The sequence below is a fragment of the Anoplolepis gracilipes genome, chromosome 1, assembly GCF_047496725.1.
Source record: "Anoplolepis gracilipes chromosome 1, ASM4749672v1, whole genome shotgun sequence".
Taxonomy (NCBI): Eukaryota; Metazoa; Arthropoda; class Insecta; order Hymenoptera; family Formicidae; genus Anoplolepis; species Anoplolepis gracilipes.
Genome location: NC_132970.1, coordinates 3,873,326 through 3,896,019, shown reverse-complemented (window position 1 = coordinate 3,896,019; position 22,694 = coordinate 3,873,326). Strand labels below are relative to the sequence as shown.

The window sequence follows — 22,694 nt, the reverse complement described above, 5'->3', positions numbered from 1 at the left end:
ATTATATGCAAAATATAAACATATAAGATTTTAAAAGAATTTTAGAAGAACTTATTTAGAAGAACTTATACAAAAGTCACCGATGAAGTTACTGTTAAAGACGGCCAACTTTATCGAAATTAGGGTAGCATAAAAACAACTCACTGCGCGCTACTATAAGTAAATTATAGTATTATCACGGTATTATTACAGTATTGCTACAATAATAATTACAATAATATACAGTAAATTATTTGAAAATAATTGCTGTGCACTACTGTAGGTAAGTAAATCTTTGCTTTGTCGGTAATAAAACAGTAATTTGATATAATAAAACGTTTGGGTTATTCTCGAGATAATTACATAAAAGATCTATAAATTTCCGATAATAAAATAATAGCAGGATGAGCTAAAATATTCGCATAATTAAAATAACTCGTGTAATATTGCCTCTCTAATGTGTCAAAAACGATCGGTAATGTTAATCGATTTTCAATTATCCCTGGGCCCATCATTGATAACAGAAAGTATATTGAAATATATAACTACATCAAATCTTATTTTTCTTTAATTTAATTTAATTTTCCTTTATTAAGTTTTTGTATGGCACTTAAAGAATATTTTAGAACTTTTTTATCTTATTTTATTAATTATATATTATTTATTACATAATTTTTATTAAAGCAAAAGCTTAAACATTTTTGTTTTTCTCCTATTTTATATTTTTTATTATAGCAATCATAAATATATTTATTAAGATGGAATTTATTAGAAATTAAATCAGTTAATTCGTTAATTAACTGATTTATAATTAAAAATTTGCTCGTTATATATATGTATATATATATACTATTATACAACAGTATCCATATCTAAATAATATATTCATACACAATGTCATATCATCTTGTTTGTGCAGAAACAAATAAGAATAATTAATAAAATAGTAAGTAAATACTCTGGCTTTGATAATGGACAGGAAATTCTAAATTTGCGTACACACATATGTTCTACTAATTCATCATTATCAATTATCATTATTTATATTTTATAAACTATTATAATTGTTGGCTCTACATATACCAGCTGCTAATATAAAAGAAGACCGTTGATGACTTATCACTTGTTGCTAACTTGTTGTACCTTCCTTCTCTCATTCACTGATGTAGACTTATTTTTATTACATTCTTTTATTTAATAAATTAAACAACCTGACATAATACATATAATCATATAAGATTGTAATATAAATAGTATCTTAAATAAATTATCGCACAAAAATTTCCAAAAGAAGTATACAATTTATTCTTGCATGTATTTTTGCAATCTCGTAAAATCCAAGCTTATCGGAATTATGATTTTAATTAATGGTATAGAACAGCCTCTGATATAATTATGCCAATTATATGTATTACACAGAATGACCAAGGAGAAATATCGTCCAATTGCCAATGAATGATAAACGACACTAAATACGTCAAAAGAGCGCATCATCTGTAAGCGTGTTTATTATATAAGTTTATTATATAAAAATATAAATCAGCCTCCTTATCAAGTTATTTAATAGTGAATGGATAGTAAGAATGATAGTTTTCATCAAGAGCGCTTTACTGCGGAAGCAACACCGTCACGTAAATCATAGACTTTATCGTTCTTGAAGTGAGATATCAAATATAGCCGGTACCTATTGTAAGCTAATGTATTATGTATCATGATATAAAGCTCCGTCATATATATATATATGTGTGTGTATGTATATTAGAAGTGCATACTAAAGGCGTTTCAAGGCGACGCCGCTTCTCGACAGTGTGTCGTTTGATCTTAGCATCGTCGGAGGAATGCTTTGCTACGTTCGGCATGGGTGAATCTAGTACTTATCACTTATATTGATTCATAAGAGCATAATGCTTGATAGAACATATTTCGACAAATAGTAAATAATAATTTTCGAAACGCAAAATATGTTGCCAATAATCATTTCTTTGCATCGCATTATGTGTCGTTGAAAACTTGGCGTATCATTGCAGTTCAGTTATCGATTTCATTTTTACGTGTAATAAAATAAATAATTAATTTTAATATAAAAATATATATTTTACGTGTCTATGTATTCTTTTTACATATAAATATGAAACTTTATACCAAATTTGAGTTTTATTTATTAAATAATAATATATTTGCGTATATTAAATAATGTAAGTGTGTATGTGTGCATGTATATAGATATGTCTGTGGTTATTAGCTTATTTTTATGCTTGTCTCTTGTCAAAATGATTGTCTCTTGTGAAAATTGAGAAAGTACGGAAATATGTCACGCGCAATGGAAATTTTTATGAATAAATAACTCGATGCCCTAATGTGATAAGCTGTTACAACGAGTTTGTATCTACAATTTTCTTATCTTATTTGATTTGTTATCAAATGAATTAATGTATCAAAAAATTCGAATAACTTAAATATGATTAAACTCTTGTGTAAAGCAAAAATATTTAATTACGATTTATTTGAAATAAACTTAATTAGGGTACATTTTTTATGGTTTATACGGTTAATTAGATTGATAATCTAATTACGAAAAGTTTCAAAATGATATATAATTCTTAGCAAGCGTCGATTTATGCCTCTAATCGGATAACGTAATAACATCCAGTTGATAACATGATACTGATAAATTTATTTTCTGACATTGTAAGTATGGTTTCACCATTACGAAACGCTTATCATAATATGCAATTTTTTTCGAATTGTTCGACTTATCAATAATATTATATTACTGAAAATTTATAAATTTTGCAAGATAATGACTTAAGTTATCTCACAATCAGAAAGATTTCTTTTTAATTAGCTAAAAAAACAGCTCTGTTAAAATATTTTAACAATAAATCGTTAAATGTATTAATGTTGAGATAAAAAAATATCACGATTTTGCTGAATAATCTTCGCGATTTCTTTCGGGATTATCGAAGTACAGATACTTGATTAATAACTGAGGAATTAAGATAAAAGTAAGATTTTCTACAAGTTTACGATATTTTTCTTGATATCTCTTTTCGTTTTTCTAGATCAACGCACAATAATATGATTTCTCTCTCGCTCATACATTCTACACATTATATAAATTTTATTATATTTACAAGCTATAGTAGTAAATAATGTAATTAATTGAATGAGATATTAAAAAACTCTCTACTTAATATTTTACTAATATATTAATTAACCTAACCACATTTATTATTTATAGTAAATTTGAAACTCTTTACCTTCCTTCTTTTTTATATATAGTCTGTGTACAAAACATGTACGAATGGAAATATATACATGAAAATAAAAGTCTTTGAAGTATTATCTTTCTACATTTACTAAAGTACATCTGTACATCTCTATACATTTTATACATTTTATCCAGATTTATCCCAATTTGTATATTAGCAATTATCAAACATTAAATTATTAAAAGAGTACATTTGAAACAATGATTACCTTTGTATTACTTATGTATTATCAGTTACATCAAAAACTAATCTATTCGACACATACATAAGTGCACTAAATTAATCAAAGACGTTTATCATTCATGAATCAAGAATATCTCCGTTAAAAAAATTAAGACTAAATATATTCTATTGAATCTTATATGTAAGTAGTTTTAGAAAGTTCTATTTTATCTGCATTTTTTGACAGACATTAAAAAGGTAGCTAATAAAAAATTTATAAAATTATAATAATAATAAAATGTATGTTACTAGCATGTTGCATTTTATAAAATTTTTGCACGAATATCGTTTATTTTAAACTTTAAATATTTTAGAAGAGAATAGTCTAAAATATGAATTAATATATATTTTCTTTCAAATATATTTTTATAATATTAAATTTATATCAATATGTATTTATATTAAAATAAATTTAAATATATATAAAAATAGCAAATACTGCTTAGTTTTGCTATCTATAATATAACAGAAATTTTAATTTCACTACATTTTCGTCTTTTTCAGATATCATTTTTCAATACTGTACAAGGAAAATGATATATATTAATGTCGCCGTTTGTCTATCAATTCTTTTGCTTGTGATCGGCTTATCCGTAGGATTGAGCGTGAACAGCTTTAAAGGACGAGACGCTCTCGATTCGGCGCCTCTTATTGACGGGTAATTCAATTAATTGAGAAGTGTGCATGTAAGAAAATGAATGACTTTGATCTATTTTTAAAACAACATTAATTTATTGACGAATAATAATAATTACATCAATAATAATAATTACATCAATCAAACATCAATTAGATTAAAGACGTAACCAAATTAGAGTTTATCAGACCTTTATCTGAATCAGTAGACTCTTTTGTACTAATATTTTTATACATATTCCATAGATACATATTTTTTATACATTTTATTTTATATATTTTTAAAATATTGTTTAAAAATAATATCAAATTTTCTTCTATAAAATAGAAATCAGACGATCGATAAGGTCAGTTTTACTTCGCGTTTGCATGTGCAGCCTGTTTTTTTTTTTCTTTTATTAAATCTATTTATTTTCAATCATTATGTTTGTAGCCATAACGACTTGCCGTACAATTTCTATGAAATCTTGAAAAACAATTTGTCAGCCTTCCATTTCGAAAGCGATCTGAGGAATGACACTGTCTGGGGGCAAAATGCTTGTTCTTCGTGTTTCACTGATCTGCCCCGCTTAAGAGCAGGAAAAGTGGGTGGACAAGTAAGTCATGACATCTGACATACAAGGTTACACAAGATTAATTATCTTCAGGAATTCCGCTGCCTATTTATTCTACAATTAATAAATAAGCCGGTTCATCTTGAACACATTGTCACATTCTACGAAAAATGTTCCCATTATTATTTTATCTTTCTTAAGTCTTTGTCTTTTTATTTTATACTGCATCTTATTTTGTACTGCATGTTATATAAAAAGATTGTTATCTCAATTTTATTAAAAACTTCACTTTATCATAAAATTTCCCGAAAGAAACTTATCTTATTTATTTTTTACGCGTAATACAATTTTCAGTTCTGGGTAGCATATTCATCATGTGACTCGCAATACAAGGATTCTGTACAGTTAACATTACGACAAATTGATGTAATCAGGCGATTTATTCAGCGATATCCAGCCAACTTGCAACTGGTCACTGCCGCAAAGGACATTGAGACCACGTGGAGAAATAACAAAATAGCATCTATGATAGGCATCGAAGGTGGTCATTCGTTAGATTCGAGCTTAGCCGTCCTAAGACTTTATTATGATCTCGGAGTTCGTTACGTTACCCTGACGCACAGCTGTAATACACCATGGTAGGTCACCGTAAGCTGCAAACCGAGCATGCTCGACGGAATCTTTTGCTCGCTTAAATCTCTATTAATCTATTTAAATCCAAAATTCCCATGTTCAATACATATATAATATAAACTGCGAAATGCGACATTAAATTTCAGTCACGTTGTAGATATAAATTTTACAAGTTTCTATCTCTCTTGATAATTATCTCTCGATAACGCAAGTTTTGATATTATTTATAAGTGTAATAATTTCGTTTAGTTTCTTAAATTAGAAACACACAAAAACTTTATTTTAAAATGCGAGATAATATTAATGATAAAGTTTATTTTTATTTTTATAGGGCCGATGCATCAATCGTGGATAATGGATATGTATACAATCTGACAGAATTTGGACAAGTATGTGAGAATTATTAAAATTATTACTATTATCTTTAATATAATGTTTTGATTGATATTTCATATGATAATCTATATATATATATTATATGATGAAAAACGCGAATTGTTTCAAGTGTTTAATACCTATATCTTTAAGAGATTATGACAGCGATTTATTAGTTATACGAATGGCCCTTACAGTAGTGAGAGACATGACACATTGATGATATTATGTTATATCGATTACTTGACTTGATTAAGCAAAAACACATAATAATTCATTAAATTAAAAGAACTAAAAGTATATTAATTGCCTTCTTATATAACTATAACATGCATTTAAAATAATCTTTGAAAACTATACAATTAACATTTATTAATTACATATTATATGAAAAACAATCATTACGATTATTCTAAATTAGTTTGATATAATCATCAATTTTTAGTTTTAAATAAAAACTATAATTGCTGCTAATTTCTATAAAAACAATGTTATTATACAAATTATAGACAGTGGTTTACGAGATGAATCGAATTGGAATGTTGGTCGATCTATCTCATGTCTCTCACAATGTTATGAGAGAAGTACTCGCAATAACAAGGGCTCCCGTCATATTCTCACATTCGTCCGCTTTCAGTGTTTGCAATCACTATAGAAATGTTCCCGATGACGTTCTACACCTAGTCGTAAGTATATATAAAAAGAATTTTTTTTAAAAAGAAATGCAAAAATTTCAAAAACATTTTTTTTTTCAGAAAAATAATAATGGTATCGTTATGGTAAATTTCTATAGTGGCTTCGTAAATTGTAATTCTTCGAGAAACGCGACACTGCAGGATGTCGTAGGTAATGTAGTAATTCAGTTACGCATTTACATAATTATACTACACAGTATGTAATTTAGTACTCAAAAAAATTGATCAATTAAGTTTACAACGATCTTGTAAACTTGACACGATAATCTCAAAAAGTTAAAGATCATAGCACATGTGAAATAATATATATATATATATATAAAGATTTTGTCCCCCCCCTCTCTCTCTCTCTCTCTCTCTCTCTTGTCTCTTTCCAAAAATATTATTTCTAACATTACATAATTTTTCTTTTTTTGATATGGTTATGATTTTTAAAATTTTTATTCTAACAATCTAACAATATCCGATATATCCGACACCGATAAATCCTCAGTTAATTTGTGTACATATGAATTTTTATTAATCTATTGAATCGAACAAGAGTATATTGACCTTTTCAGATCACATAAATCATATTCGAAATCTTATCGGAGTGAACCATGTTGGTATTGGTGGAGATTATGATGGTGTAAGCTCGTAAGTAATTATTTTAATCCTAATAAGACAAATATTATGAATAATGCTAATTAATAAGTACGGGTAAAATATGTTTAACAAAATCAATTAGAATGCCGATAGGCTTGGAAGATGTTTCAAAGTATCCTGATCTGTTTGATCGTTTATATGAAAATCGGAAAGGAGAACCAATATGGACCAGAGAGGATTTAGAAAAATTGGCTGGAAGAAACCTCATTCGCGTTTTCCAAGCAGTAGAAACGGTAAATACAAAAATTACAAACAATATTATATAATGCACTTACGAATAATAAGAATATAATTGTTTATGTTATTTTTCTTTATTTTAACTGTCTCTTAGTATATTTTAAAAACAGAAAAACAAATATGTAAAGGTCGACAGTTATATATAAAATCAATACACACCACACATCTTTACCAGTTCAATATTAACAACTCACAAATAATAATCAGTTTATAAAAAAATTAAAATCAAGTTGCAATAGTTAATACGGAGTGACACCCTAGTGTTTCAGTTTTTGTTTCATTGTTTCATTGTGTATTTATGTAAGTAATTTGACAAATGTATGCATTTTAATTTTATTACTTTGTTAGTTATAATAATTTATTATATTTTATAACAGATTAATGTAAGGTGGCTGAAGAGACAACAGTTATTGTCGAAACGTCCCACCAAAGAAATTTTGCAAGAAAGACATTAAACTATTAATATAAGATCTTTTGTATACTATTGTTCGTAAAGCCATTATTGCGCATATGTTTGATTTACCTAATATAACGAACGGAATATATATATTACATTTAAATTGTTTCTTTATTTTGTTATTGTTTTTTAAAAAGGTACGAAACTCTTTATCGTCTGAATCTCCTCGAGAAGATGTTATAACAGGAAACGAATTGTACATTGCACAACAGAAAGAAGGACTTAATCCAGGCGCATGTCAAACTGCAATTGAGTAAATATTAATTATTTCAATAATTATTTCAGGAATATTAATATATTAATTTAATTTATTGCACAAAAAGAAGAATATTAAAGTCCCTAATATTCATTATTTTTAACATTTTCCCTCTAAATATTCTTTTATTTTCATGTTAGATGGAATAATGTAAATGCAACAGATGCTGAAGAGAAGACTTCAAGATCGAAGCGATTAAGAAGAAGAAATCTATTAAAAAGGAAAAGAAATCTATTAGGAATGGAACGCCATTATTCAGTGTGGGGTCAAGAGGGAGGTTGTTAAAATAAATATAATTCGAAAGCATATAAAACGATATGTGATATTTTATTAAGGTGAAATTAACATTAAAGAGCAAAATATAAAAATATTATGTGGCAATTTATTTATTTTATTTCTGTTTACATTATTCGTCTTTAGATAAAAGTTATTTCAAAATGCTTTTCTCAGACGGAACATTAGGGTAACATATCATTTTAAAGGATTTAAAAAACGTATTATTAGCTTTGACAATTTTTGTAATTCTTATTAAGTTATAAATTAAGATGTTCATGATACCATACAAATGTATAGCAAATTATTTTTTAGTTATCATAAACCTAAAATTTGCGAAAGAGAAATCATACACGTTTAATACAATATTACCTATTTGCACGTGCATTATATAAATAAGATATACTTGTTTCCTGTACTTGAAGATAAAAAGTCCCTCTTGTTTTACATTATCTTTTTTAAATATCGACAATCTTATTGCGTAAATGAATTACATATGATCGATTAAATCAGGACCGATAAAGATAAATAATGATTAAAGAGATAAATGATATCATCAATTTTCTTTAAAACAATCTAATTTTATTAAAGTTACATAATTATAGCAAAATAAATTAAGCAGATTATAATAATTAATAATTTGTAACAATACAGAAGTAATAATAAATAATATTTTCTTTTTTATTTTAATAAAATGCTTTTTTTTACTTCTAAATATTTCAAATTATTTTTTATGGAAAGTTATTTAAATCTTGAAATAAATAAGAAACAACATTATCTCTCTTCCAAAAAAGGCATGATATAATATTAAATAAAGAAAGAGAAAGAGAAAGAAAGAAAGAAAAAGAAAAAAGGATGCTTTCTTAAAACCAACCGTAATTTATAAAATTAAATAGCGCGCGCTTAAAGTGTTCTATAGTTATATTAAAAGATTCATTGTGCATATCTACGCATTAATAATTTATATTATTTATTACAACTAAAAATCGCAGCATTTATGATTATTAATATGTGTATATTTATAATATATTTCTAAAATATATTTATATAATATTGAAAAAAGTGAGAGATAACTATATATATACATATATGTAAAATGTTTTAAAACATTTAACTTAATCAATAATCAACAAAATTTCATTATTCTATTCTAATTTTCTTTTACTCACTAATTCATAATATTACTGTCAATATTTTTCAATGTAATCCTGTCTTTTCATTGACTTAGAGCATTCTATGAATTCCATAGATTTTTGCATCAATTTGATCTCCGTCGTTAAATTATTCCTGAAAATTTAACTATTTTATTAAACATCATGAAATGAAATTAGAGACTGAAATGCATGACTATACTAATACGAGAAATTTTACAATTAGATTGACTTAGAAATATTTCATTGCAAATATAATCTTTATACTATGTATTCATACTAAATGTCAAATAATATCCATAAGATCACGTATTTGAAGAACATTGTTCAATTGATGCTACCATTGATTTTTCCTAATAATCGGTATAACAGTTGGGATTGGAAATCCATTAAACATTGTGCTTAAAGATAGAGAATAGGAACCCATATCTTCCCATATTAACCAATCACCTAGGTGAAGTTCTGGCAATAGAATATCTTGAACAATTACATCGTATGAATCGCAAGTAGGTCCCCATAAAGTCGAAAGAAATTTTTTGTTACTGGCCGGCTAAATTGTGGTAATAAATTAATTGCATTATTTTACACATTCACGTATAAAAAATACAATGTAAATATAATAAATAACACAACTAGAAAAAAATTTAATTACTTCGAAGAGGATTTTCGGAATTCTGGTTTTTAAACCCAATAATTCTTCGATGAACGTATTATACACACCAACATTAACATAATACATTCTCGTAATTTTACCGTTTTTACGAGAGAGTTTTTTAGAATGTAAGTACGTGACTAAAGTGAACGCCGAAGTAACATAGTATTGTCCAGGCTCGCTAATAATTCTTATGCTAGAGTCAAGATCCTGGATTGCATCATTAATCAGATTGGCGAGCTAAAAAGTTTTGAAAGATTGATCAAAAACATTTTTACTATCTAAATTGTGTGTGACGTGAAAGGAACCAAAAACGCATAAAAATTATACAAAAAGAACATACTTTGTCAATCTCTGTTCCTTTTTCACCATGGAAACCGCCACCGATATCAATCAATTGTACATCTTTGCAACCCATGGTCTTAGCAATCGTAATTAATTGTTTGCACATCCTGATACCTCTACTAAATGCATTTAATTCTCCACATGGACTACCGACGTGAAAACTGAACCCGTATAAAGTCAGACCAAGATCTATCGTGAGGCGTATCAATCGCACAGTTTCCTCTTCTGATTCGCAACCGAATTTCAATCCGAGATTGATTGCTGAGTTTTCCGCGTTGCATTGTATACGTATAACTATTCTGTAAAATTATTGCCAAAAAATACTGTATCATATAGAAGCATCAACGGAACATGCGAACAACATTATCGTATTAGCTAGTATGATGAATAATATCGCAGTAATCTTTGACATACTGACTTGGCCTCGGGATAAAGATCTTTAATCTTCAAAAGTTCTAATTCGCTGTCGACCGTCATTTGGCTAATGTCCATTTTCTTAGCGTATTTGATATGAGACGGACATTTGCACGGATGAGCGAATATGATACGACTAGCTTGCACACCATACTGCATTACTTGCTTGATTTCTTGCTGTTATTATATATTACGTAATGTTAAAATTAAGTTTGCCTTTGTTCCTTATAATTCGCAAAATATTATATTATATAAATATCATATAAATAACAAAATAAAAAATAACATAAATTTTATTATTTAAAGAAAAATATTTGATTTAAAAAATAATAATTCATCTAACAATTTAAAATACAACAAAGAATATAAATTGCAAAGACACAAAGCTCAATGATAATAAAATAAAGAAGAATGAGGCCAAATATAATCAAACCGCAAATTTAAGTGCATGTGCATATAGCATGTATTATTAACGTAACGTGAAAATAATTATGAAATTTTTTTTAACATAACAAACGTTTTGATCCCTGCTTCGAGATCCTCTTCAGTGTTATAAAAGGTACAAAAGGTGATGATTATGTTCGCAAATAACCAGCAAAATAAAACAAGCAAAGTAAGTCATCCCAACATATATATAACAAAAAATAAATTATAGTAATAAAAGTTCTAGATAAATCAGCAAATGTAACGTACGAACAAAAAAAATTTTAAATACATATAAAATAAAACAAAACCGTATTGTAATATTTTTATAAAACGTGGTTTATAAAATTAATTGTTCTGATTGTGATGCTTCATATGTCGGACAAACTTCAAGAATGCTAAAGACAAGAACATCTGAACACAAATCACAGATCAATAGAAGCATTAATAATTATTCTGTTATTACTAATCATAGACTTTCACATAATCATGAATTTTGTTGGAATGATGTCGAAATATTAGATGAAGTTCCCTTCTACAATAAAAGATAAATTTCTAAAATGTTATTTATAAAGAGACAAAAGAATGGCTTAAATTTACAGACAAACACAGAAAATTTATCGATATTATATTACGACTTAATAAATAAGTTTCCAAAAATTGAAAGATCATTGATCTGTATATATAAACTGACTAACTCAATAATTTTTTGACAGTAACCGCTCGACACAAAAACTGCGCTACTGTTCATCATCAAATTATTTTTTACCGATAAATCTGACATTGTAAGTAAAATGTTAATTAATTGTATAGTTTGGTGACTTGGTTTACGATAACACAAAAAATATATTATAAATACATAAATAATCATCCATATCATTCCAGGATTCAACCGGTATTGCAATCAAGTCACTATTCTATTAAAAAACATATTTAGCAATTCTTCTTGGCCTACTAACCATGAAGGATTATACGCATCCGCAACCGTATACTTATAGTGTGTTTTTGAAAATTAAAAATTACGTTCCGTCGAGGCCTGTTCATGTTTTGTAAAAAATTTTTTTTGTATTTATATCTACGACTTTTATATTTGCGCTGAAAAAGGCTCAAAACAAGAGCCCGAAACGTTCGTTAATCTTAATGTTGAAATTTTTACATAGATTTCTATATCACATTGTCTTCATATTTATATCCAAGTATATTGAATTATATTATATTTGTTTTTACTCAATTGCTGTTCTATTTTGATTTGTGTCCTTGCTCTCTACAGCTCTTTAACGTTTTAAATTTTTAAGATTTTTAAAAATTTAATATAATAAAGAAAAAAAAGATTGCAGTAAAAGTCGTAATAATTTACCTCGGACGCACAATCAAAACCAGCATTTAAAGCTGCTAATACTTTTATTACTGTCGGATCAGGATTACATTTAATTGCTGAAATTAATTAGGAGAAACATTCATTTTTTTCAGTATAAATTTAAATAATAAAAGAAAAATTCAAAAATTTATTTAATTTATCGTGCCAGTTTATCGAATCAAATATGCATACAATATCAAGCCAAACCGCGAATCGAATTTCAAATAATTGCATGTTTATGTTGTCGAAAACGTTTCAATGATTTGATTTGCAGTACCTATCTTATTATATAATAGTTAAAATTAAATCATTAATAAAGATAAAATAACTAATAAAATTAAATAATTGTTCCGTCCTTCTTGAAACAATAGAATTACTCAGCATTGTATTTTCTTTTTCTCTCTTTCTCTCTTTTTCTTTTTATTGTAATGTGTATAAATTTATGTTATGGCAACTAATTTTAATGTTTCACTCGCGCGAAAATGCTTTGTAGAAAAATTTGGCTCGATAAAATTTGTTATATATTCGCATTGACTTAAGATACGTCTAAAAATTTTGTTCGAAATTCAAGTCGATAAAAACCCTCATCTAAAGAAAAATATAATGTATAACATATACGATAAACATACCATAGTGTGGGACAACTCTTGGAATTTTGGTAATCCATTCACGATGTTTTTTAATAACATCACCTATATCTACAATATAGAAACCATTTTCTTGATTTTCCATATTAATTATAGTTTTGATGATATCCATATTGTCAACCTCGTCGTCAAAAACTTTAATTTCATTGAAATTGTTAGAAGACATGTTTAAAATAGTATTGATCCAAGCGTAACAAAATCTCTGAAAGAAATATAATTGTCTGAAAGAAAAACTATCTTTAATTTATAAGCAGTCCATGATATTATAATAAACGTTGCTACATAATACGATTGCAGTCTGTTTTATGTTTGCTTGGTGATAAGATTAAAATCATTACAAAATTTTGTTGATAAAATTATCATTTTTATGAGCAATAAATTATTTTTATGATGATAATTATAAAAGAGATTTACCCACACACACACTGTTCTGATTTGTTATTATTATTGACCAGATAAACAATATTGAGAAAAATTATACGACTGCGTGTGCAAAAACATAGAAAGCGGTTTTACTACAAAATATTTTTTGTACATATATTTTACGAGATATTTCATAGTATACATGAAATTATCATAGTATACATCAAATTAAAGTATAAAATATCTCGTAAACTATTATTTTTGGCTATCATATTTTTATATCTTTTTACGCGGAATATTGTAAGGAATCGATTTATAAAAATAGAAATCCATTTATAAAAAATCAAGATAGTTTTATTTTAAAAAATTATCTGAATCTTTAAATCTCTGAAAAAATAATTTTGAAAAAAACTTTTACTTTCATCTTAATTACCCCTTCTCATAATTACACACACGATAAATGAAACTGTTTACTATTACTTCGGGATAAATTTAAATGTTACGTAAGAAATTCGATGAAAGGGTAGTTACCCTTTAAAACTGATTTTCTAAAAAAATCCCCAAACAGATCAATTTTGTTTTGGATGTGAGTGTAACATATATTTTTTTCAAAATTTTTGGATAAAATTTGCAATTTTCCGGGCATTTTTTAAATTTTCGTTTTAAATACAGGGGTGGTTTACTCCTTAAAAATGATCGAATCGAGTCGAAAATTTTTCATTTTTCATATCTCTTGGTGATGCAACTATTTTATTTGGTTCGGGCCAAAAATACTAAATCCTTATACATATACAAAACAATTAAATCGACCCCAGACTCTCCTAAATTCAAAGGGGTGTTTCACTCCCTAAATATGTTTCTTCGCCGATAAAAAAAAATACGTATGTCTTATTTTTACGTCTACTATAACATATTCAAAAATTATCAAAATCGGCGATTTACATTTGGGTAATGTTACTTGTCAGTTTAATCCGCTCTATCTGTACACGAAAGATTTTTTACGAATTACCGTACACCCTATATGTATATATATAGATAAATAAATAGATAGCTCGTGATGTCTGCATTTATAATTAATAACATTGATGCGAAAAGTTCAAATGTTATCGTGATTATTACATCAACAGTATGTGAAGTTTATACTAAATTTGTTCTATGTATTTTATTTTTTATAAACATTAAAGAGCCGTATTTTCTCAGTAATTTATTATTTATTTAATTTAAAGCAATATATTAACTAATGTTATATATATTTAGTGATTATAATTAATTTCACGAAAGATTTCTTATTTCTAAATTAAGTAAAATTAAGATTACATTTAATTCTTAATTTTGTTATTAAGATCTTAATTTTAATGTATTTTAAAATAATTATTATGTATGCTTGAAAAAATTTATCAAAAAGTAACGTTAATATATTGATATATTATATAATTATATCTTCAGAGTGTTTTCTCTCTTGTTATATTTTCTAAAAATCTTGCCGAGTAATTGATAGAAAGTCTAATATAATAATATTTTTATTTCTTCAAACTTTTGTGTATACATAAAAACAATTTTTTTTTATCAAATATTATTTTATTATTGATCATAACTTCATACTTAAGTTGAATAATTTTATGTGTATATATTTGTTTTGACAAACAGAATATATTTTCCTGGATTAAATAATTTAAGTCACAATAAATTTGTAATATATATACGCGCACACACACAACAATAATATTTCTATATTCTTAATTTAAACTGTATATGTGCATGCATGCGTGCGTGCGAGCGTGCGTGCGCGTGCGCCCGCGCGTGTGTGTGTGTCATATAACTTTTAAATATAATTTTCATTATTTTTAATATGATTTTCAAATAAATAATGGCTTTTACTAGTAAGTAATTTATAGAAACAAATAATTAAGAAGATTTTATTATTGTATTTATTATCATTGCAAATTTAAGTGTAAATTTATATATATTACTAATCGTCAGAAAATTATTTTAAATTATTTAGTTCAATTCTAATATTTGTAATCTTATAGATTATAGATACATTTTATATACATATATTCAATAATTTTTCTAAATCCATTATCTCACAATTAAAATAAAAAAAAAAAACCAATTTATACTCACCGATGTGACGTAGCAACGAAGTTCCACAGCGTAGTACACAACGTAGTACACAGTTGATCTGTTAAATACACAATATATCTATTTAATCTAAATTAAAGCAAATGTCTAAAGTATATTTTATATCTCAAAAAATAATTATTGTGTGCATTTAACAAAATTTTCCTTTTATTAGATTTTTACAAATAATAATAAATAATAAATAATAAATAATAAATTATTCACCTGGCATTTACTAACAATAACAATTAGAGTAAATCTAGGTATGATGATCATAGTTTTTTCCTAACAGTCTCAACTATAAACCTTTATGATTAAAATTACAAAATTGATTTAAATATAAATTTTAATTTTTTCTCTTTATAATTAATTAACAAACTGAAAGTTAAATAAAAACAGAGCACGCTAATATATCATCTCCCCATACGCATCCTCGGTATAATCACTCTCGCGATGTCTCTCTAAAGAATTTTGTATACGCCCATATAACAAAGATTTTAACAAATTAATGATTACACAAACGTCATATTTATAATATACGCTACACAATCGAAAGTTATTAAAATATCATTTTAATGCATGACAATTATTGTAAATATATATTCATTTATTTACAATATATGTGTGTAAATCATCATAAGACAATGATTTATATTAATTCCCATCGCGTTGATATCTATTCAAGTAAATAAAGCGCGCGAAATATTTTCTTTGACAAACAGCCGTCACGACAATATATTTAATCGATTTAATTGCGCGGGTTGATATTTACTAATCACATTTGTATATACACCATAATCATGTTCAAGGTGATATTTTTTTTTAACTAATATGACAATTCGCCGTATTGTTGACTTAATACTCTGACTAGATATTCTACGATTAATTCCTAAACAAATTTTTTAAACAAACTTTTGAATGACACTAGACACAGTATAAATTCGATTATAATTACATGTTTAAGTATAAACTCGACACGTAAATGTATAAATAACTTAAAAGGCTGAAAGTATTCATGATGATCGATTATTTAATCTGACAAAGTTGCTTAATTTTTTATTCTTGAAATTCTCATCTTAATGTGCCATAAAATTATTAAATATTCTCACAATTTATTTTAAAAAATGCTCGATTATCTCTTTGTCGGCTTACTTGTGCAAATATTACCAAAGCCTGCTTGAAATTAATATCAATCAATCAAGTCAACGAATGTATCCAGAATCTCAGATGAAGAGTGAGCGCTTATAGTGAGCAACTGTTCGTGATTAACATATATTCTTATCTTATATTCTAAAAGTTAAGCTTATTACACAATGCCAAGTAATACGCAATAAGAACAGGAAATAATACAGGCAAGAAAAAAATAGATGATCTTTCTCCCTCTTTCTTACCCGTTCTTATTCCCTATTGCCTAGCATTTTGTGATAGGCTCTACACCAATCATGAATAATCGCTCAATGAACAGCTGTGCTTCTAGGGACGCGTTCGAGGAGACACTATTAACGTTAATAGTGTCATTCTATCTTTGTTACTCATTAAAAATTGAACAAAGATAGAACGATGCTGTTAGCGCTTAGATGTACGCAAGATCACGCGAAATCTACCGAAAACCGCCGAGCAGTCTTGAATAATTTTGGCACAAGAATTCAAAATTATTTAAAGTAATTATGGAGAATAGATGTAATTTGCGAGATATCAAAGATATAATATTTTCTCTTAAAAAATTCATCATGTAAAAATAGATATTTGACACGATACACGCATTCGAATTTTTAGTGACATCTCTCTGTAATTACTTCTGTAATGTAAAAATTGTATTTTTTACATATAAAAAGAGGGATTACATTTCTCTCCATTTAAATAATTTAAATATAAAACTGAACAATCAGTGTAACATTAATATAATTACATTAACATAATAATAGATATTTGACACGATAATACACGCATTCGAATTTAGTGATATCTCTCTATAATATTACTTTTGTAATATATAAAAATTATATTTTTTACGTACATATATAAAAAGGAATTACATTTTTCTCCATGTAAGTAATTTAAATATAAAACTGAACAATCAGTGTACCATTAATTGATTTATAGACAAAAATACTATATATATAAAGATTTTTATTCGAAAGAAAATTACACACACACAATTGTGTAGCAATACAGACAGATCGTGCTTTCATGAACGTAAGATGTCGCCATCTGCTAGCGAATTGGGTCATCATTATTGTCAGTGTGTGTCAATGATTCATGGAGTCGCGTGGAGTTGTGAGATATATATTTTGAGCGAATATTTGCGTTGCTAAACGTCCCTTACAATTATGCTGTAATTATACGTGCCATTCTGAAAACGGTATCCAGGTCGAGCTCTGCAAACGTAAGCATCGTTGTTGACGCATCAACGCGACACGAGAAAGTCTTACAAACGTGCGGCGCATCAAATTGCCAGTTTGTCCGGCAGCAAAATGGCAGCGAGTGACTCTACCACGGACGACAGTCTTTATCCGATTGCGGTTTTGATCGACGAGCTAAAAAACGAGGATGTCCAGGTAATTGTTGCTTACGACGATTATGAAGAGCGAGTTTTTTTTATTTCTTCGTCTTCCGAAGTGTTCGTTTTCTTATTCAATCGCTAAATAAAGCGTTGCCGACGTAGCGGCAATTTTCGAAAAAAAAACTAATAACATCCTTCGTCGAGTTGGTGAGCGATATATGTCAAAGATAATACGTATAATAGTAAATAGAATTGAGAACACGTTCGTGCAATTGTTTATAAGAAAGAAGTCTGATTAAATTTTTAACTACTTTTTGGATTTGGACATTTAAAGTATGAAAATTGCTCTATTTCTACATGCATCGATATATATAACTAGTATATTATTCTTTCTATTACAGCTACGTCTTAATTCTATCAAGAAACTATCAACAATTGCACTTGCATTGGGTATCGAACGTACACGGAGTGAGTTAATACCATTTTTAACGGAGACTATTTACGATGAGGATGAAGTCCTTCTTGCATTGGCTGAGCAACTCGGCACATTTACTCCTCTCGTTGGTGGGCCAGAATATGTGCATTGTTTATTGGTAATAACAATGGATTTATTTTGAATAATATTTAACACAAGTTCTGCTGAATGTCGGATATATTTTAATAATTTTTCTATTCTATCAAAAAAAAATATAAATCATAAATTTCTAATTTAGCCACCGTTAGAATCTCTGGCTACTGTCGAAGAAACTGTGGTTCGTGATAAAGCGGTGGAATCTTTAAGAAATATTGCAAGTCAACATAGTCCTGCAGATTTGGAAGAGCATTTTGTTCCTTTGGTACAGCGCTTAGCTTCAGGAGACTGGTTTACGTCAAGAACGTCAGCATGTGGATTGTTCAGTGTTTGCTATCCAAGAGTGAGTCCAGCCATCAAAGGTAATTGTACAATAATTTTATTTCCTTTATAAATTTTACGCTGAATAAATTTTTAATACAGAATAAATCTGAAAAAAATATAAAAAAAATTTTTAAATCTTGAATATTACAGCGGAATTGCGAAATCACTTTCGCAGCTTGTGCCAGGATGATACACCTATGGCACGACGCTCAGCAGCCTCTAAATTAGGTGAATTTGCAAAAGTAGTGGAAATTGAATATCTTAAATCAGATTTAATTCCTATGTTTGTTATCCTTGCTCAGGATGAACAAGTAAGTTCGTTAAAACTGAAGTTTCACAATTCTCTCTTTTCATTGTAGATTATTCTCACATGCACTAATAATTTTACAGGATTCAGTTCGTCTTTTGGCTGTCGAAGCTTGTGTTAGTATTGCAGCCTTGTTACAACAAGAGGATGTTGAACAATTGGTTATGCCTACACTTCGGCAGTGTGCTAGTGATCAATCATGGCGTGTTCGTTATATGGTGGCAGACAAATTTACAGATGTATGTATTACTGTTTAAAATTTAAATATAAGTAAAAAATTTTTTGAGAAAAATACTGTATTTTTACAAAATAATATTTTACTCTTTTTCTATTTATGAATATATATATATATTATCTATGAATATTTTTTTATAGCTTCAAAAGGCTGTTGGTCCAGAAATAACAAAAACAGATCTTGTACCAGCATTTCAAGTATTATTAAAGGATATTGAAGCAGAAGTGCGGGCAGCAGCTGCTGATAAAGTTCGCGATTTCTGCCAAAATCTTGATCAATTCAATCAGGAGTCTATAATAATGACAAATATATTACCCATAGTTAAAGAATTAGTGGCAGATCCAAACCAACATGTAAAGTCAGCTTTAGCAAGCGTGATCATGGGATTGAGTCCTATACTTGGAAAGCACAAGTAAAAATCAATCACATTTTGATGATGGAATATAATAATTGATTGATAATCACATTTAATATTTTTGCAGCACAATCGAACATCTGTTACCTCTATTCTTATCCCAGCTTAGAGATGAATGTCCAGAGGTGCGACTCAATATTATTAGCAACCTAGAATGCGTTAACGAAGTTATTGGCATACAACAACTTTCACAATCTCTCCTACCTGCCATTGTGGAATTAGCTGAAGATTCTAAATGGCGTGTGCGACTAGCTATTATTGAGTAATTATATTATATTAATTTATCTAATTTATATAATTGAAATTTAAAAAAAAAGAATAAGATACTTGCAATAAAATTTTTGTACTACTGATTTGACATTTTAGGTACATGCCATTGTTAGCTGGACAGCTTGGAGTAGAATTTTTTGATGAGAAATTAAATTCTCTGTGTATGACTTGGTTAGTGGATCATGTTTATGCAATTCGGGAAGCTGCTACTTTAAATCTGAAAAAACTGGTAGAAAAGTTTGGTCCCGAATGGGCACAGAATACAGTGATACCCAAAGTCTTGGCTATGTCTAGGGATCAGAACTATCTTCACAGAATGACATGTTTGTTCTGTATTAATGTAAGCTACACTATTATGCTACATGACTTTGAAATAGGGATTATGCTAGTAACACGTATTTAAAAAAAATTATCAATTTATGCAAATTTTATAGTTTTATAATTTATTATTATAATAGGTTCTAGCTGAAGTGTGTGGGCCAGAGATAACAACAAAGGTAATGCTTCCAACAGTATTGACAATGGCCACTGATAATGTTGCAAATGTAAGATTTAATGTTGCTAAGACTTTCCAACGAATTGGACCTTTTCTCGAACCTTCAGCAGTTCAGACTCAAGTAAAACCTATTCTCGATAAACTGAACACTGATAGCGACGTGGATGTGAAATATTTCGCTTCAGAAGCAATTGCTGGCATTGCAGGTAATATATCGCTATATCTTGTTAAGATTTAATAAATGAATAATTAATGTCTAAGCATATACATACTGTATATTTATTCTTATGAATTATTTATTTTTTTATTATACTTAGTTTTAATTATGATAATGTTTCAGCGTAGGTTGAACAACATAGAATGCATTTATCATCTATCCACAACATATTCAACTTAAAAATTTGAGATAAAAGTAACATCCCACAATACTTCACTATGCATGGTAATAGGTATTATTGCACAGTCACGGAGCAGACTTTGACGCGATACAAAGGCAAATTCTAATTAGTAGATTATATTAAATAGATCATATAAACTATATTTCTTAAGTTATGTTGTAATACCTATTATTATATTAATGAGTACAATATTCAATTTAATTTGTAACATGTATTTCTCATACATACTTGAGTGTTTTAAAAAATAATATAATACAATAAAAAACATCTCCGAATCATTCCTACAATAAAATACCTAATTACAAACTGCTCTTCTGCTTTTGCTAATCTTAGAAAAACATTTTAATAATCAATATTTTAATTTTCCAAATATTTATTATATTAAGAAGAAACAAGAGAAAGGGAAAATGAGATTTTTACAATTTATTTTATTACATAACCATTAATATAGATATCTTACATTATATACGATTTATCACAGCTTATTACTATTATTATGTTTAATAAGTTTTTGATATATAGTTATTAAATTTGATAATTATAAATAATGTAAGATACACCGGTATTATGAAGATGACATTTATTATAAATATAACCATTTCCAAGTTTTATCCATATAATAATAAACATAAAATTAATCCGTTTTAGATTTACATAGTCAAAAAAAAATTTTACTTTTTCCAAGTAAAATGTCCAAATAATATGTTATCTAATAGTTATAATTCTCTTGATTTGTATGCACAAGTGTAGTGTAACAATATCAAATATAATTTTAAACAATAAGACACAATCAATATATAACTTTTAGCATAATTTACATGTACTGTTATCTAATAAAATAATAAGAATAATGAGTAATGAACTTTATTTGTTTACTTATTGCAATAGATGAGCAGATTATTGTTGCACAATTTCATATTTTTATGACATAAGGATATACTTATATAAACTGTATTATATATATATGGTATGTGTACTACATTTCTTGAACTTTTTAAAATACTATTTTATAGAGAATATAATTATGAAACCAGAAAAAAATGAGCTGAATTTTTTTTTCTATTAAAGTTTATACTTAATATATAGATCTTTGATTGTTATTATACTGGGTGTTAAAAAATTAGACTGCCAAACTTTGAAAGGAAATAGATGATGTTAAAATAAACGCTCTTTATTAATATTATTTTGCTCTACAAAATTTTGTTTTAACACTACATGATAAAATAGGAAACTTATGATTTTAACAAATTAACAAAAAACAAATAATGTAAGTGGAAAAATTAAATTATTATTTTAACCTTGATTTGAATTTTTCCACTTACATTATTTATTTTTTGTTAATTTGTTAAAGTTACACATCTTCTATTTTATCATATAATATTAAAACAAAACGTCGTAGAGAAAAATAATATTAATAAAAAGTATTTGTTTTAACGTCATCTATTTCCCTTCAAAGTTTGTCGGTCTA

The 22,694-nt window shown here is 27.2% G+C and overlaps 3 protein-coding genes across 13 annotated transcripts; 2 read left to right on the top strand and 1 right to left on the bottom strand.

The window, feature by feature from the left end:
- The first annotated feature begins 1,767 nt into the window (after positions 1-1,767).
- LOC140669942 (dipeptidase 1) lies at positions 1,768-8,246 on the top strand. 2 transcript variants are annotated; one of them, XM_072900185.1, is made up of 11 exons: positions 1,768-1,849; positions 3,978-4,131; positions 4,543-4,705; positions 5,018-5,301; positions 5,628-5,685; positions 6,181-6,357; positions 6,427-6,517; positions 6,927-7,002; positions 7,094-7,244; positions 7,843-7,958; positions 8,102-8,246. In XM_072900185.1, exons 1-11 carry the CDS (start codon positions 1,837-1,839, stop codon positions 8,244-8,246), a joined length of 1,428 nt encoding a protein of 475 aa, XP_072756286.1. In that variant the 5' UTR covers positions 1,768-1,836. The 2 variants fall into 2 exon arrangements, with proteins under 2 accessions (XP_072756286.1, XP_072756295.1); XM_072900194.1 differs by having other exon boundaries at positions 1,822-1,840.
- An 85-nt stretch (positions 8,247-8,331) lies between these two features.
- LOC140669972 (ornithine decarboxylase 2-like) lies at positions 8,332-16,992 on the bottom strand. 9 transcript variants are annotated; one of them, XM_072900286.1, is made up of 9 exons: positions 16,860-16,992; positions 15,711-15,768; positions 13,206-13,456; positions 12,577-12,653; positions 10,801-10,973; positions 10,381-10,681; positions 10,038-10,277; positions 9,727-9,935; positions 8,332-9,521 (listed from the first exon to the last, which is right to left on the bottom strand). In XM_072900286.1, exons 3-9 carry the CDS (start codon positions 13,387-13,389, stop codon positions 9,422-9,424), a joined length of 1,284 nt encoding a protein of 427 aa, XP_072756387.1. In that variant the 5' UTR covers positions 13,390-13,456; positions 15,711-15,768; positions 16,860-16,992; the 3' UTR covers positions 8,332-9,421. The 9 variants fall into 9 exon arrangements, with proteins under 9 accessions (XP_072756387.1, XP_072756379.1, XP_072756361.1 ...); XM_072900278.1 differs by having other exon boundaries at positions 13,206-13,444; XM_072900260.1 differs by having other exon boundaries at positions 13,206-13,425.
- Positions 16,993-17,940: 948 nt separating this feature from the next.
- Pp2a-29b (Protein phosphatase PP2A regulatory subunit A) lies at positions 17,941-21,518 on the top strand. 2 transcript variants are annotated; one of them, XM_072906482.1, is made up of 10 exons: positions 17,941-18,265; positions 18,612-18,803; positions 18,924-19,143; positions 19,256-19,416; positions 19,496-19,651; positions 19,788-20,059; positions 20,130-20,324; positions 20,429-20,672; positions 20,791-21,034; positions 21,174-21,518. In XM_072906482.1, exons 1-10 carry the CDS (start codon positions 18,182-18,184, stop codon positions 21,176-21,178), a joined length of 1,773 nt encoding a protein of 590 aa, XP_072762583.1. In that variant the 5' UTR covers positions 17,941-18,181; the 3' UTR covers positions 21,179-21,518. The 2 variants fall into 2 exon arrangements, with proteins under 2 accessions (XP_072762583.1, XP_072762588.1); XM_072906487.1 differs by having other exon boundaries at positions 21,169-21,518.
- The last annotated feature ends 1,176 nt before the right edge of the window (positions 21,519-22,694 follow it).